This window comes from Eptatretus burgeri, chromosome 22 (assembly GCF_056783735.1).
Source record: "Eptatretus burgeri isolate ZD-2024b chromosome 22, Ebu_testis_v1, whole genome shotgun sequence".
Lineage (NCBI taxonomy): Eukaryota > Metazoa > Chordata > Myxini > Myxiniformes > Myxinidae > Eptatretus > Eptatretus burgeri.
Window position 1 is genome coordinate 117,916 of NC_140982.1, and position 14,781 is coordinate 132,696.

At 45.9% G+C, this 14,781-nt stretch overlaps 1 protein-coding gene across 8 annotated transcripts; it reads right to left on the minus strand.

Moving 5' to 3' along the window:
- Positions 1–9: 9 nt before the first annotated feature.
- LOC147007981 (neural cell adhesion molecule L1-like) lies at positions 10–9,056 on the minus strand. 8 transcript variants are annotated; one of them, XM_085865863.1, is made up of 5 exons: positions 8,431–8,567; positions 5,824–5,965; positions 4,681–4,796; positions 4,163–4,349; positions 10–995 (listed from the first exon to the last, which is right to left on the minus strand). In XM_085865863.1, exons 1-5 carry the CDS (start codon positions 8,491–8,493, stop codon positions 682–684), a joined length of 822 nt encoding a protein of 273 aa, XP_085721989.1. In that variant the 5' UTR covers positions 8,494–8,567; the 3' UTR covers positions 10–681. The 8 variants fall into 8 exon arrangements, with proteins under 8 accessions (XP_085721989.1, XP_085721988.1, XP_085721991.1 ...); XM_085865862.1 differs by having other exon boundaries at positions 11–998; positions 8,431–8,564; XM_085865865.1 differs by having other exon boundaries at positions 11–998; positions 8,411–8,557.
- Between the last annotated feature and the right edge of the window lie 5,725 nt (positions 9,057–14,781).

Genomic DNA, 14,781 nt, shown 5'->3' on the forward strand with positions numbered 1-14,781 from the left:
CATTCAAGCTCCTGGGTCTGACCCAGGTCTCCTGTCACCCGTGATCTTTCTTGGGCAAAACACATTTCATCATTGGCCTCCAAAGACAGCTGCCGACTCATAATCCTCCGTCGGACAAAATCCAACCTCGGCACACCTCAACTCCTATCCGCCGAAAAGGCCTTCATCCACAGCCTCATGGAGTGTTGCTCTCCTCTCTGGGCTGGCTCCCCAACATCACATATTGCTCAGCTTGTCGCCATGGAAACCAAGACCTTCAAGATCAATGGGATCACCCATGATGAAGCTGAGCCGATAGGTCAATCACTTCACCAATGCAGACAGGTCGATGGTCTCTCTGTCTCCTACCACCTCGTTTCTGGTCTTACACACCCTGGTCTTTCTGTGGTATGTCCCCCCCAGGTTTCTTAAGGGCTCACACGGTCCACCATCAACCCCTTTCTGGTGAAACTACCTAAATCCAGAATCACTTCTCACCTCCACTCATTCATTCCTCTCTGGAATCAACTTCCACATCCTCTTCAATCTCATTCTTCCCTCCAGGTCTTCAAGCCAGCTGTTCCACCACCATCTCAGATCGTCTTTTCAACCAAATACGTCCGGGCAAGGGTATGCAGTCTTTGATTGGTCGTTGTAGTTATTATTATTTTTTTAATGGAATGACCCGAGTATAGGGTCAAGTCAGTCTGTTTGTTTTAAAGTGTGGATGAGTATGTGACACTGCATCATGTGGGTCATTGTAAAACCTTGTGTGTTGAGGGAAGATGAACAAAATCCAGGAGAGAAAGACCATTCTTTGGTGAGCGTGGAGTAACAAAGTGAAAGACACACTGCTCGATTTAAAAATAGGAACAAACAAGATCGGGTACCTTGTGGCAAACAAAAATGGCCGTCACCATAGTAACCATAGTTGCAGTAGCAGCAAGCACCCGTCGGGTTGGACCGACATGCCGCATGTGTCGAGCATGGCCTCCCAAGTCCGGCACATAACTCAGCTTCTGGTTCCACATCGTGTTGGAACAATGTGAGAAATGAACAGTGCAAGTGTTATTCATTTTGGAAGATACATGTGTCAATCAGAAGAGTACAAATCGGGATTGCAAGGTGTGACTATAATGTTTGGGAGAGCAAAACATCGTTCGTAGTTTCCAAAAACACAGCGGCAACCCCAAAACGTGAGAGTTAAGTAAGAAAAGAAAAAAAAATTGAGAAAAATAAGAGGAAGAATAATTTGAAAGAGCAGCGTCGGGGAGGATTGGGGATAGAAGGGGAAGAGATAGGAGTAATGGGAGGGAAAGGGGGTGTAAGTCGAGGTGGAGTCCCTGTATACTCGGAGTAATGACAACTTGCAATTTGACGCCATTTTGTATCCATTGAGCAGGGCGTACCGATCCTGTGGCCATTGTACGTAAAGTGCAATGTGTCCGTTTTCTCATCAAGTTGTCTTTCTCTGTGCCCAAAATGAAGATTATATTACTTAATGATATTGTTACGGCTGTGGAAATTCGCAGAGCACCATATAGGTCCTTAGATCAGTTATGCCGATAAGTCTGTGTTCAGTTAGATTTCCCCACCGATATCTTCGGGTTTATTCGTGTGATCAGGGCTGTGATCTTTGAGTTCGCCGTTTTTCTTTTACTGTCGTTATTTTGGACCAACTGCTCACAACCACCACCTCCACGACCAACATCGCTATCAACCGCTTCACAACAACCACCGCCACCACCAACACCTTCTCCACCACCGCCTTCACACAACCACCTTAACCACAACCACCCAACCACAACACCCTCACGACCACCACAAAACGCCAGCCACACGACCATTACAACAACCACCGTAACCACCACCACGTTTCCACCTCAGCAGGGTTGCAAGAAGCCTGACATTCGTCGGTAGAGAATGGACGATGGCCTCACCCCCCCCCCCCAACAAAAAACACGTGCGGATGGGACCCGCGGACCCAGGTATCACACCCAAAGAGCCGAGCCGATCTCTCCTGGAATTCCCCCCCCCACCGAGAATGGTGGTTATATGGATGGATATTATATGGAGAATGGAGAATGGCGAGGCGCGGTGGTTATAAAAGGGCACGCGGAACGAGAGTCTGTCTGTGTGGGTCGCGGTCTGTCTGGAGGTCTGGAGGTCGTGGTCGCTCGCTCTCTGTCAGTCGAGTCGGTCTCTCTCTACCTGGGTCTCTCTCACTCGCGGTCGCTCTCTGAGTCGTCGGCTGCGGGTGGTTGTGGAGGCGTGTGAAAAGGAGGAGAGAGCGCAGCGGAGCCAAGGCGCGTGGCCTGCCGAGCCGTGCCTTATCGTGGGTCGTGGAGATGGGACGTCGCGGGTCGCCCCAGCGAGGTGAAGGTAGCCAGCCCGGTCTCGCGGAGCCTCTGCGGTCTACACGGCTCCGTGTCAATAAAGACCCCAAGGGGTCCAGTCTGCCCCTCGTCTGTCCTGGGGTTTTTCTTTACTTTTGAATGAACGTTGTGGCGCCATGTCCGCAAGTAGAACACTGTATAAGTGACTGTACATAATAAATAGACGGTCGTAGCTCTTTGTCTTGCTCGTGTTTTGTCCCCTTCCCGCGTTTGCTTTAAATAACTGCATGCGTGTTTTGCATACCGGCATGACTGCATCATTGTATTTGTGTTGTGTGTGAAATAAATGTGCTTGTTTAAATGTTAACCCGTTCGTTGCGTCCTCTTCCCTGAATTGAGCTGCCATCTTGCACGCGGAATATAGTTGGTTTTTAAATAGCCGGTAAAAAGTGATCGGGTCCAACGGGGCTCGCGATTACACCCCACTTGGTTATCCCAAAACGGAGCGAGCTGCATTAAGCGGCTCGTGTCCCAGCGGCCCCGTTGAGGTACAATCTCTCGGTAATCTACCCACGCGGATAATTAGGTAAATCGAAGATTTGGCGATCGGACCCTGTAGCGCGGGTAGAGTACGGACAAGGTTGTGGTGTGGTTAAAAACACACCCCTGGCTGGTTTTCGGCGTTGATCCGGAAAGCCGCGACTGGATTGTCCGTTCGGTGGGCGAGACGGCCCGCCATTGGCTAAAGGCGGTCGTTCGCACGCCGGCGGGCGACAATCCACAACAATATTTATACGTTCTTTTGGTTCAGGTCTGGATCCAGATCTGGCCTATCAGTGGGGGACAAAACGTATACTGTTCAGCTTGGCGGAGGTGTGCGCTCCACCGAGTGCCGTTCTAGTCCGAGGCTTCCGAAGCAGTTTCTTGGAAAGGATGACACTCGGTGGTTTGCCATTGCCTTCAAAGCAGTTTGTCAAGGCACAAATTAGTAATTCGTTCATTAAGTCAGTGATAGCTCATCTACTCTTCACGAAGGACACCGTTGGATCTTTAAAGTCCACCAACTGATGGCAAACAGGACGCCCAGTTTAACGTCCATTAGAGGGACGGCACACACATTGACGAATCGTCCTGACTGTGAAACAGCAGGATGACAGTTTATAGCTAGGTCAGGATTCGAACCCAGGCTAAACCAATGTTACTTTGAAGAAATTTTACCAAGATGTCCTTCATACGTCATAAATTATCTGTAGATGTTTGCATGATGATCGATGTTTGTTTGCGAGTTATACCCAACGACCAACTACAACATGATTACAGCATTACACGTAAAGATACAGGCACGGGAACGACTGCAACGTCGATTTCCATCTCAAACAACAGTATTTTCCATTTTTTTTTATCCTTCTGACAAGTGCAAGGAATCTCGTCATTTTGAAACTCTTCTCTGATCGATAGGTGCATCTCACGGCACAGCATCCAATCATTTAAAAACACGATGAGGAATCGTGTGCCCATCCAACGAGCCATCAATGGAAACAAAATGGATACAACGATGGATACAAAATGGCGCCGATGATCAGAAATTTTTGGAACGAATCATGCTGCTGCTCCTCGTAGGTCGGAACCCTCATTCGAGGGGAACAAAATTTCCGCCATGTTTGCATGTGGAATAAATACGGCATCGTTGCTCTTACTTTCAGTCGGCCGATAATCAGGGGATTCCAAGCACTTCCTTATTTACAAATATGATTGGTCGGAAATTCCTCCAACACTCCACATGATTGCTCAGAAATGCCTGCGGTGTTGGGGAGGTGTATAAGTATTTCGATGCTCAGATCACACACCTGTGGTTGTGTTGAAGTGATGCACGCTGCTTGGGGGCCCCTCGTATTTGCCGGTGCTGACCTGCACCGTCAGGCTGCAGGAGCTGTTCGGGCGCAGGTTTGGCAGAAAGGCTTTCAAGCTTCGGCCACGAATGGAAACGTTATTCATTGAGGGTTTATCTTCAACACTCCGGCACCAATATGACAGCTGAACTTGCCAAAAGGGGGACAAGAAACAAAATGTAAAAGAAAAATGATTTAACAACTTTTGGAGGATGTTGTGAAGACAAATAAAAACACAGCCAAGTCAATCCAAGTTGTTGAAATCCAAACAACTTGAAATCCAATTTGTTTGGGGAGACCTGGTGCTTTGATTGATGTACATTTGCAGTTGTGAACACACAGACACACACACACACACACACACACACACACACACACACACACACACACACACACACACACACACACACTTCTCAAACTGCACTTTGAAAAGAGAGATGCACTCAAAAAATATTGATAAAAATCAATGCACTGACCTTGTAACCAATCAAATAGCTCTGCAATGACGACACAGACACAGGTTTCCACGTGACCTCAACCAGAGTGCTGTTTAACACTTTCACCCTGACTTGGTCCGGAGCACGAAGAGACACTGTGGGGAGATTAATCATGTCAGAAGGAAAGTACCACCAGCTGCTTTCAGTTTATTTCCTGGATAAATGAAGGACGTGATGACGTGTTCAAATCTGAAATCAAACTCGGCATTGTTTGAGCGGGGAGGTGCATTAGAAACTAGAGGGGAGGTGTGATGACATTTGAGGATGTGGGAAGAGGGGGAGGCAGCTTTGATAAGGGGGAGACTTGAAGGAGATAGGTGTGAAGGTAGTTTTTGAGAAAGGTGAGTGGGGTGGAAGAGAGTGGTTTACTTTGAAGAGGGAGGAGGCGGCTGATTTGAGAGGGAATCTTTGAGAGGGAGGGGAGACGATGAGAACAGGCACGGCCATGGGGGAGGAGGGAGAAGGGAGGGGTGAGGAGAGGGGAAGGATGAGACTGGGTGGTGTTATCCTGAAGATGGGAGCGGGTGGGGGACGAAGAAGATTTGTGGGGGTGGGAAGAGATGGAGTTGTGATTGGAGGAAAGAAAGAGTCCGGAGAAGTCTGGAAAGGTTCTGCTTGTCGGATCTCATGATGGGACGACGATGATGACTGGTGTTTGAACCACCAATCGAGATCACGTGACACATAGATTTCAGTTTGTTTGTACAATTTGACTTGTGATTGAGTTTTAGTTGAAGGCTTTTCCGCAATTATTGATGGTGGCACCAGCATTTTGGAATTCCTGCTCTAACATCTGACTCCAGAAACTATTTGGGCTTGGCAGTACCTCTGTAATTTCAGCAGTAATTTGCGTCCCAACTACAGTCGACACGTAAAAGTAGACAGGTCCCACTTTCACCTGCCTCTCCTCACCTGGTGCCGGAACACCTACACGTGTTCTCATCCACCTGTTTCCCATTTTTCCACATTTTTCAATCTGTTGATTAATTTGCCTCCCGTTCTTCAGCTCTTCCAATAGCCTCGACACCTGTGTGAGCGAGTTCTACAGGTAGACCCAGACACGAAGCTGAATAAGCAGCAGAAGATGCTCGATTGGGCTGGGAAATTGGAAGGGATACTCACAGTCGGGCGGAATGTACGAGTGAATCAGCATGTACATGACAAGCACCAACACGACGAGGTTGAGAGACTTGCGGAAACGACGAAGAAACACTCTTTGGAAAACCATTTTCAGTGCGATGCCAGAGGCCAGATGTTCACAAACCTGCAAGGAGTGCAAAACATTTACAAACTGGAGGGGGAGCATTCGGTAGAGCGCAAAACCTCCGCCACCAATACTGCTGGGTCACTTAAGTGAACCTGATATCCTATTCATTGTGGGTCAAAACGGATCAGACTCTATTGAACCACGATTAAATAAACTAAACTAGATCGACGCACATGTGGAAATGCCAAAAAAATAAAATCGAAATTTTTTTGAAAAAAAAGTTGCAAAATTTCTGGGTTTTTTTCTCTAACAAATTTTTTTGGGGGGGAGGGGTGGAAATCACTTAAAACATGTAGAAATGTCAAAAAAAAATTCAAATATTTTTCAAATAAAATCGAAATTTTTTTTGAAAAAAAGTTGCAAAATTTTGTTTTTTTTTCTCCAACAAATTTATTTATTTTTGGTTGGAAATCACTTAAAACATGTAGAAATGAAAAAACAAAAATTCAAATATTTTTTCAAAATGGCCGCCATAGCGGCCATATTGGACTTTGGACCAAATCCAAAATCTAATGGCATGATCCTTGGACCAGACCTAATCCCCCACCAAGTTTCGTCGAAATCCGTCCAGGAGTTTTTCCGTAATACTGTTCACAAACAAACAAACAAACAAACAGACAGGGGTGAAAACAGTAACCTCCGTCCATCTTCGATGGCGGAGGTTAACTGTAAGGGCACTCGGGAGAGCGCACACCTCCACCTGTCCACCATGTGATGCCTGATCCATGAGAACATTGAAATATCAGACCATCCATCACCGGATCGTTTTTGGCCCAATCTCTCAACGGTAAAGAATCAGCTTTTATAAATTAAATAATTCCCATATCTAGATCAGGATCCGGATCTTCACCAAAATCGAATCGGTTCGTCCTCGTCACACACCAAACCTGTCCACAAAATTTCATCCGGATCCGCGCACAACTATTTGAGATATCCTGTACACAGACGGACGGACGGACGGACAGAAAGAGGTGAAAATATCACCTCATTCACCTTCGGTGGTGGAGGAGGTAAATAAACAAACACCAACGGACCAAAATGTAGTCCCCTCTACTCTGGGAAGGGTGACATCACAACCAAAAAGGAGTCTTTAACCTGATGTTTTACCCTTCATGGTCCGTTTCGTTCTTTGTTGACCACGTGTTCGGCACGTGACGTTCTCATGGACCCTCGGTTTTCATTACCAAGAGGTCACCGCAGAGTTTACAGGGAACTTCAACACACAAGGCCATTATAGGCCCAATCGAGGCCTGCACTAGGATTGCAAACGTTTGGAAAACAAACAATCGCACCGTGTGTCACCGTGTTTCACCGTGTGTCACCGTGTTTCACCGTGTGTCACCGTGTGTCACCGTGTTTCACCGTGTGTTACCGTGTGTCACCGTGTGTTACCGTGTTTCACCGTGTGTCACCGTGTTTCACCGTGTGTCACCGTGTGTTACCGTGTGTCACCGTGTGTCACCGTGTTTCACCGTGTGTCACCGTGTTTCACCGTGTGTTACCGTGTGTTACCGTGTGTTACCGTGTGTCACCGTGTGTCACCGTGTGTTACCGTGTTTCACCGTGTGTCACCGTGTGTCACCGTGTTTCACCGTGTGTTACCGTGTGTCACCGTGTGTTACCGTGTTTCACCGTGTGTCACCGTGTTTCACCGTGTGTCACCGTGTTTCACCGTGTGTCACCGTGTGTTACCGTGTGTCACCGTGTGTTACCGTGTGTCACCGTGTGTTACCGTGTGTCACCGTGTGTTACCGTGTTTCACCGTGTGTCACCGTGTGTCACCGTGTGTTACCGTGTATCACCGTGTGTCACCGTGTGTCACCGTGTGTCACCGTGTGTTACCGTGTGTCACCGTGTGTCACCGTGTGTTACCGTGTGTTACCGTGTTTCACCGTGTGTTACCGTGTGTCACCGTGTGTCACCGTGTGTTACCGTGTGTCACCGTGTGTCACCGTGTTTCACCGTGTGTCACCGTGTGTCACCGTGTTTCACCGTGTGTTACCGTGTGTCACCGTGTGTTACCGTGTTTCACCGTGTGTCACCGTGTTTCACCGTGTGTCACCGTGTTTCACCGTGTGTTACCGTGTGTCACCGTGTGTTACCGTGTGTCACCGTGTTTCACCGTGTGTCACCGTGTTTCACCGTGTGTCACCGTGTGTTACCGTGTGTCACCGTGTGTTACCGTGTTTCACCGTGTGTCACCGTGTGTCACCGTGTGTCACCGTGTTTCACCGTGTGTCACCGTGTGTCACCGTGTGTCACCGTGTGTCACCGTGTTTCACCGTGTGTCACCGTGTGTTACCGTGTGTCACCGTGTGTTACCGTGTGTCACCGTGTTTCACCGTGTGTCACCGTGTTTCACCGTGTGTCACCGTGTTTCACCGTGTGTCACCGTGTGTCACCGTGTTTCACCGTGTGTCACCGTGTGTCACCGTGTGTTACCGTGTGTCACCGTGTGTCACCGTGTGGGCCGGAAGGAAGCGGAACATCTCGGCATTGTTCAACAGAGACGGAAGGACGGACATTCCAAACACTGAAACGGCTTCACCGCTTAAACAGTAGTCACGTGGTGTGGGGGGACTGGTGGTCACTTGCACAACAGGCGGGGTGATCTGACCGTGTTGATGGAAAAACTAAATTTAAAAAATCGGTTTTATTGATAATCTGGTGATGACTGGTAGTTTCATATTAAAGAACAACACAAAAAAAAACCTAAACAAACTAGAAACGAATGAAACCGAGAGCTGTGAGAAAGGTTCTTTTTATTCTTTTTTTTCATTTTGCACAGTCGGACAGAGGAAGGAAGGAAGGAAGGAAGGAAGGAAGGAAGGAAGGAAGGGAGGAAGGGAGGAAGGAAGTACATACCAAATATTGAAGTAAAAGTGAATAATGCTGAGCATCAACCGAGGTGGAGGGCCGCACGGTGGTGAAAAACTCCCAGACTCATTCACAGCTTTTATAATCTAACTCTAATGGATGAAACCACAACACCAGCGTCATCGAATGGGTCAAATCACTACACCAGCGTAATCAGATGGGTCAAACCATTACACCAGCGTAATCAGATGGGTCAAACCATTACACCAACGTCATTGGATGGGTCAAACAATTACACCGACGTCATCGGATGGGTCAAACCATTACACCCACGTCATAGGATTGGTGAAACCATTACACCAGCGTCATCGGGTCGGTCAAACCATAACACCCACGTCATTGGATGGGTCAAACCATTACACAAGCGTCATCGGGTCGGTCAAACCATTACACCGACGTCATTCGATGGGTCAAACCATTACACCGACGTCATTCGATGGGTCAAACCATTACACCAGCGTCATCAGATGGGTCAAACCATTACACCGGCGTCATCGGATGGGTCAAACCATTACAGGAGAGTCATCGAATGGGTGAAACCATTACAACAGCGTCATCGGATGGGTCAAACCATTACACCAGCGTCATCTGATGGGTCAAACCATTACACCAGCATCATCGAATGGGTCAAACCATTACACCAGGTCGTCACAAACTTACCTTTAGTCAGAGTCGTCATTTTCATCCCACCTCAAAACCCGATCCCTCACCATCTTCTTTCTTCCAAAAACAACCCAAATATAAACGTCATTCACAATTTTCAGTCATTCTGAGCTCATTCCCTGAAGTCATTATTCAAATATTCTTTCCTCTCGTCTCCCCTTTTCTTCCTCGTCCCCTCACACTCCGTCAATTGAAATCAGTTAAAGGACGAGTTTATATTGTTTATAACGTTTAATCTTCCTCCACTCTCATTTTCAAATGTCTCTCTCTCTCTGGTGGTGAATCCTCTTCTTCCCAAAATTCTCCACCCTTCAACTTTTCCCCAATAAGCCATCGATCCCAGCTCCGCCCCACTATCCCCCTCCCCCGCCCATCCAAACGAACTGTGTGCACCTCCAACATCCGAGGCCTCCCCTCCAATCTGCTACATCTCTAAATAATCCACACTGTTACAGCTTTGTGTCACAAACAGAGACTCGTTGAGAAAATAACTCGAAAATCCAAAGGAGAGGATAAGAAGGATGTGTCCCAGAATGTTAAAGATATATAATGTCGAAGGACATGAAGTGTGGGCCCATTGAGGTTAAAGGTTAAAGTACGGGCCCATTGAGAGAGGCATAATTTTATAATTTTATAATTTAATTTTTGGAGTTTTCTGTCCTTCCTTTGGAGCCTGAGCACTTCTCCTTTTGAGCTCGACAGCGTCTTGGGGCAGCAGAGGTTTTCTAACTCTTTTGAAGCAGAACCTCCTGAGCAGGATGGTGAGCTTACACTCATCATCCCACCAGGAGACTTTAATTTTCTGACCGACCAATCTTTTACAAACATGGATAGACTCCCGAGCGATGCGGTTTATGGCATTGACAAAGTTACGATGAAAGGTGTCAAGATTCTTGTGAGCTAGCTCAGGTTTGACTACCTCGGAACAACGGTGAAAAAAATATGCTCAGTTGCCCTTGGAAAGATTCCATGAGGGGATGGGGGGGTCTCTCCATATCGTCATGTTCTCATTCCAATTTGAGTTGGGTGACCACCGGCAGGTGGTCGCCACCCAAGCTGTCTGGGAGGACCCACCATTCACACCTTGCTGCCAGAGAAGTAGTAAAAATTGTGACATCGAGGGGAGAGGACTGCCCCGAGGATGGATTAACAAAAGTCCCACTGCCATCATTTAGAAGTACCAAGTCAAACCCATGCATAATGTTCTCAATACATGCCCCCATTGCTCTCCATACGTTTGGAACCCCAAAGGGTGCTGTGACTGTTAAAGCCACCACACCAGAAGGTTGGTCCTTCACACCTGCTTAAAACCTCCTGAAAAGTATGAACGTTCAGTGGATGGCAAGGGTTGGAGAAATTAACCACAGTGGGGGTCTCCCTCGGGCAGGGTGAAGCGGCCACATTGCATTCCAATTCAACATGGCAGTCAATTACCCTGTGCGAAACACCAAACCGAACAAACACCCCGCATCCACCTCTGATCCCACTAGATCTATCCTTGTGGATGAAAGTGTAACCAGGAATCCTAAATTGGGTATGATCTTTTAACCAGGTCTCTTGGACACGTATGATGTCCGGTTTAACAGTGAGATCACGACAGAATTTAATAAACTCCGGTCCATGGGTGGCTAGACTTTTTTGCATTCCATTGGATTACTTTCAGGGACCTGATGGGGGAGGGACCTTGGGGCGCCTTGGGGACCGACCAACTCCTCCTGTGGCCCAGCAGTTGATGAATCTGATTGGAGGTGAATCCCTCCCACCTCAATTTTTAGAAAGCTGCTGTGGAAATAGCACGGATTTTATCAGTTCTGCTTGTAACTCTGGTTGTGCAGTTGATGGATTCGGAAATAAAAGTGATGAAAGCCAATTTCGAGATGTTCAAGTCCGCATCGGTCGAGCCCCTTTCTGTCTGGCACTCAATGAAACGGAAGACCAAGAAAGAACCCGATGGAGTAAAGAGCAAAGATGGAGTCATTAAAGAGGAACCTGGCTTGGATTCGGGTTTCAGCCACTTCTACACAACCCTCAAACCCATCCAGGCGCAGCCAAATGAGCCTTACAGGAAAAATTTTTTTTTGCAAGAATTCACTACTTCTCCTTGGAGAGATAGACAATGAAATAGAGGAATATAGAGATGAAAGAGAAGAAAAAGCAAGAATGACAATGAACAAAGAGAATTATAAATAAATAAATAAAAATATAATAAAACACCGTCGGACACAAACACAACTTCGATCCCAATACCTCGTGCTCAGGTTTGAGATTTCCACACTTTGTGAAAGAGTCATCACCTGTCTTGGGTTCATTGCTTGGTCCAGCAATACAAAGATACCGACCAATAGAACACAGCTTGGTCCGGAGGAACCACTTCGTACTTGGATAACTCCTGCGCTTCCATACAAGAATCATTTACAAATCACAAGATTACAAGAATCAATGATAAATTCGAAAAAAAAAATGGCGGCAGACACTGCATGAGCCGGTTTCAATGGTTGGGAAAGCTGGCTAGTCATGTTGTTTTTTTCCGTTTATCTTTGTTAAACGAAGAAGGTGGTGAATTTGGGCGAGCAAGCAACAAGTGCAAAGTTCACAAAGGTCCACAAGTACAGATACACCTTTCATTTCCTTTGGGGTTGTTAGACATGAGCAGTTCTGTAAACTTTGTGCCACAACTTGCTTGAGAGTGGTCGATATGTGTCGTCAATTTCACTTTTGGTGGTTTTCTTCGGGACATGGTTCTTCCAATTCAGCATAGTTGTTCTCAAGTTGTTGTTTTTAATCGCTGGTGTTCCATACGTTAGTCTGACAGGTGAAAGCTGATTTCCAGTGTCATGCATGGGTATACCTGTATGGAGATCTTGCTTGCCTTCCTTTAAGTGGAAGAAACAAAATGGTTCCACAGTTCGAATTGTGCAATTTCAAACTACCCGAGGTCGCATAAATGGCAGACGGAAGTATTAGCGAGAAGTTTGGGTTTGGGTGGAGACTGAATTTTGTGAAGGTTGTGGTTCAAGTTTCATCGGAATTGCATGTGTAGTTTCTGAGGAGCAAATATCTATTTTCGAGGTCAACCATTTTTCGAGGTTTTGCTCTTCAGAGCAAAACAACACAAAGTTAATGATTTTTAAAAAAATAAGTTGGAAATACATATCCGCGCACGAGTGCATTCATTCCTTGGGCGTCACTTCCAAGCACATATCGTAGAGCCCATCCCATCATATCGCCATCCCTCTCCACAACAACAAAGCCGGGCCTTCCAACCGAGATCACAACAATTTGGTGCTGTGACTCGGATGTGCTGTTCCCTGGGGGCACAGCCGATGGTCAGGGGGGACGGCGAACACCTTGCGGCCACAAACTAAAGGTGAGAGGAAAATCGTCTGGGGGATAGGTGTTCGCCCTCATTCCTCGTCAGAGGGTTTGCCTTTCAAAACGGGTAACGTACGAGAACAATGAGGGAAGTACACAAAGGAGAATCTTCACTGATGTCGAAACGAGAATTCCCAGGACGAGTTGATGTCGGAGGAAGTTGAGATGAGAGACCAGTCTGGAAGGTTGATGGCTGCTTGAAGTCCCTGAAGTCAATGCTAAAAAGATGGGAGGGGTAAGGAGAGGGGATAACAGATGAGGGGTGAGGAGGAGGTTGATTAAAGTGGATGAATTGGCACTGAAGTTGGTAAAAAAAAGGATGATTGATGGAACATGAACATGCATTGCAAACTGGGAGTATTAAAATTATGAAGCCAGAGATGTGATCAAAGTCGTTAGGTGAGGGATGCAATTAAGGAGAATTAAGAGAATAAAGCCATATATCATTTTTATACCGATCTCTCATTGGTGAAGAATCAATCAAAAAATTATCAGATCTGAATCCGGATCTTCACCAAAATTGAATCATTTCTTCCTTGTTACACACTCAACGTGTCCACCAAGTTTCATCTGAATCCGTCCGCAACTTTTTGAGATATCGTGCCATATATCTATTTTATCCCGATCTCTCAATGGTGAAGATTCAATCAAAAAATTATCAGATCCGGATCCGGATTTCCATCTTCACCAAAATCTAATCAATTCTTCCTTGTCAGACACTCAAATTGTCTTCCAAGTTTCATCCGAATCCTTCCCAAACTGTTTGAGATATCGTGCCATATATCATTTTCATCCTGATCTCACAATGGTGAAGAATCAATTAAAAAATTATCAGATCCGGATATAGATCTTCACCAAAATTGAATCAATTCTTCCTTGTCAGACACTCAACATGTCCACCAAGTTTTATCTGAATCCGTCCACAACTTTTTGAGATATTGGGTCATATATCATTTTTATCCCGATCTCTCAATGGTGAAGAATCAATCAAAAAATCATCAGATCCGGATCCGGATTCAGATCTTCACCAAAATTGAATCAATTCTTCCTTGTCACAAACTCAACATGTCCACCAAGATTCGTCCGAATCCGTCCACAACTGTTTCAGATATCGTGCCATATATCATTTTTATCCCGATCTCTCAATGGTGAAGAGTCAATCAAAAAATTATCAGATCCGGATCCGGATTTCCATCTTCACCAAAATTGAAACAATTCTTCGTTGTCACAACCTCAACATGTCCACAAAATTTCATCCGAAACCGTCCCCAACTTTTTGAGATATCGTGCCATATATCTATTTTATCCCGATCTCTCAATGGTGAAGATTCAATCAAAAAATTAGCAGATCCGGATCCGGATTTCCATCTTCACCAAAATGTAATCAATTTTTCCTTGTCAGACACTCAACCTGTCTTCCAAGTTTTGTCTGAATCCGTCCACAACTTTTTGAGATATCGTGCCATATATCATTTTTATCCCGATCTCTCAATGGTGAAGAATCAATTAAAAAATTATCAGATCCAGATCCGGATTTAGATCTTCACCAAAAATGAATCAATTCTTCCTTGTCAGACACTCAACATGTCCACCAAGTTTTGTCTGAATCCGTCCACAACTTTTTGAGATATCGTGCCATATATCATTTTTATCCCGATCTCTCAATGGTGAAGATTCAATCAAAAAATTATCAGATCCGGATCCGGATTTCCATCTTCACCAAAATTGAATCAGTTCTTCCTTATCACAAACTCAACATGTCCACAAAATTTCATCCGAATCCGTCCCAAACTTTTTGAGATATCGTGCCATATATCATTTTTATCCCGATCTCTCAATGGTGAAGAATCAATTTTAAAATTATCAGATCCGGATCCGGATTTAGATCTTCACCAAAATCG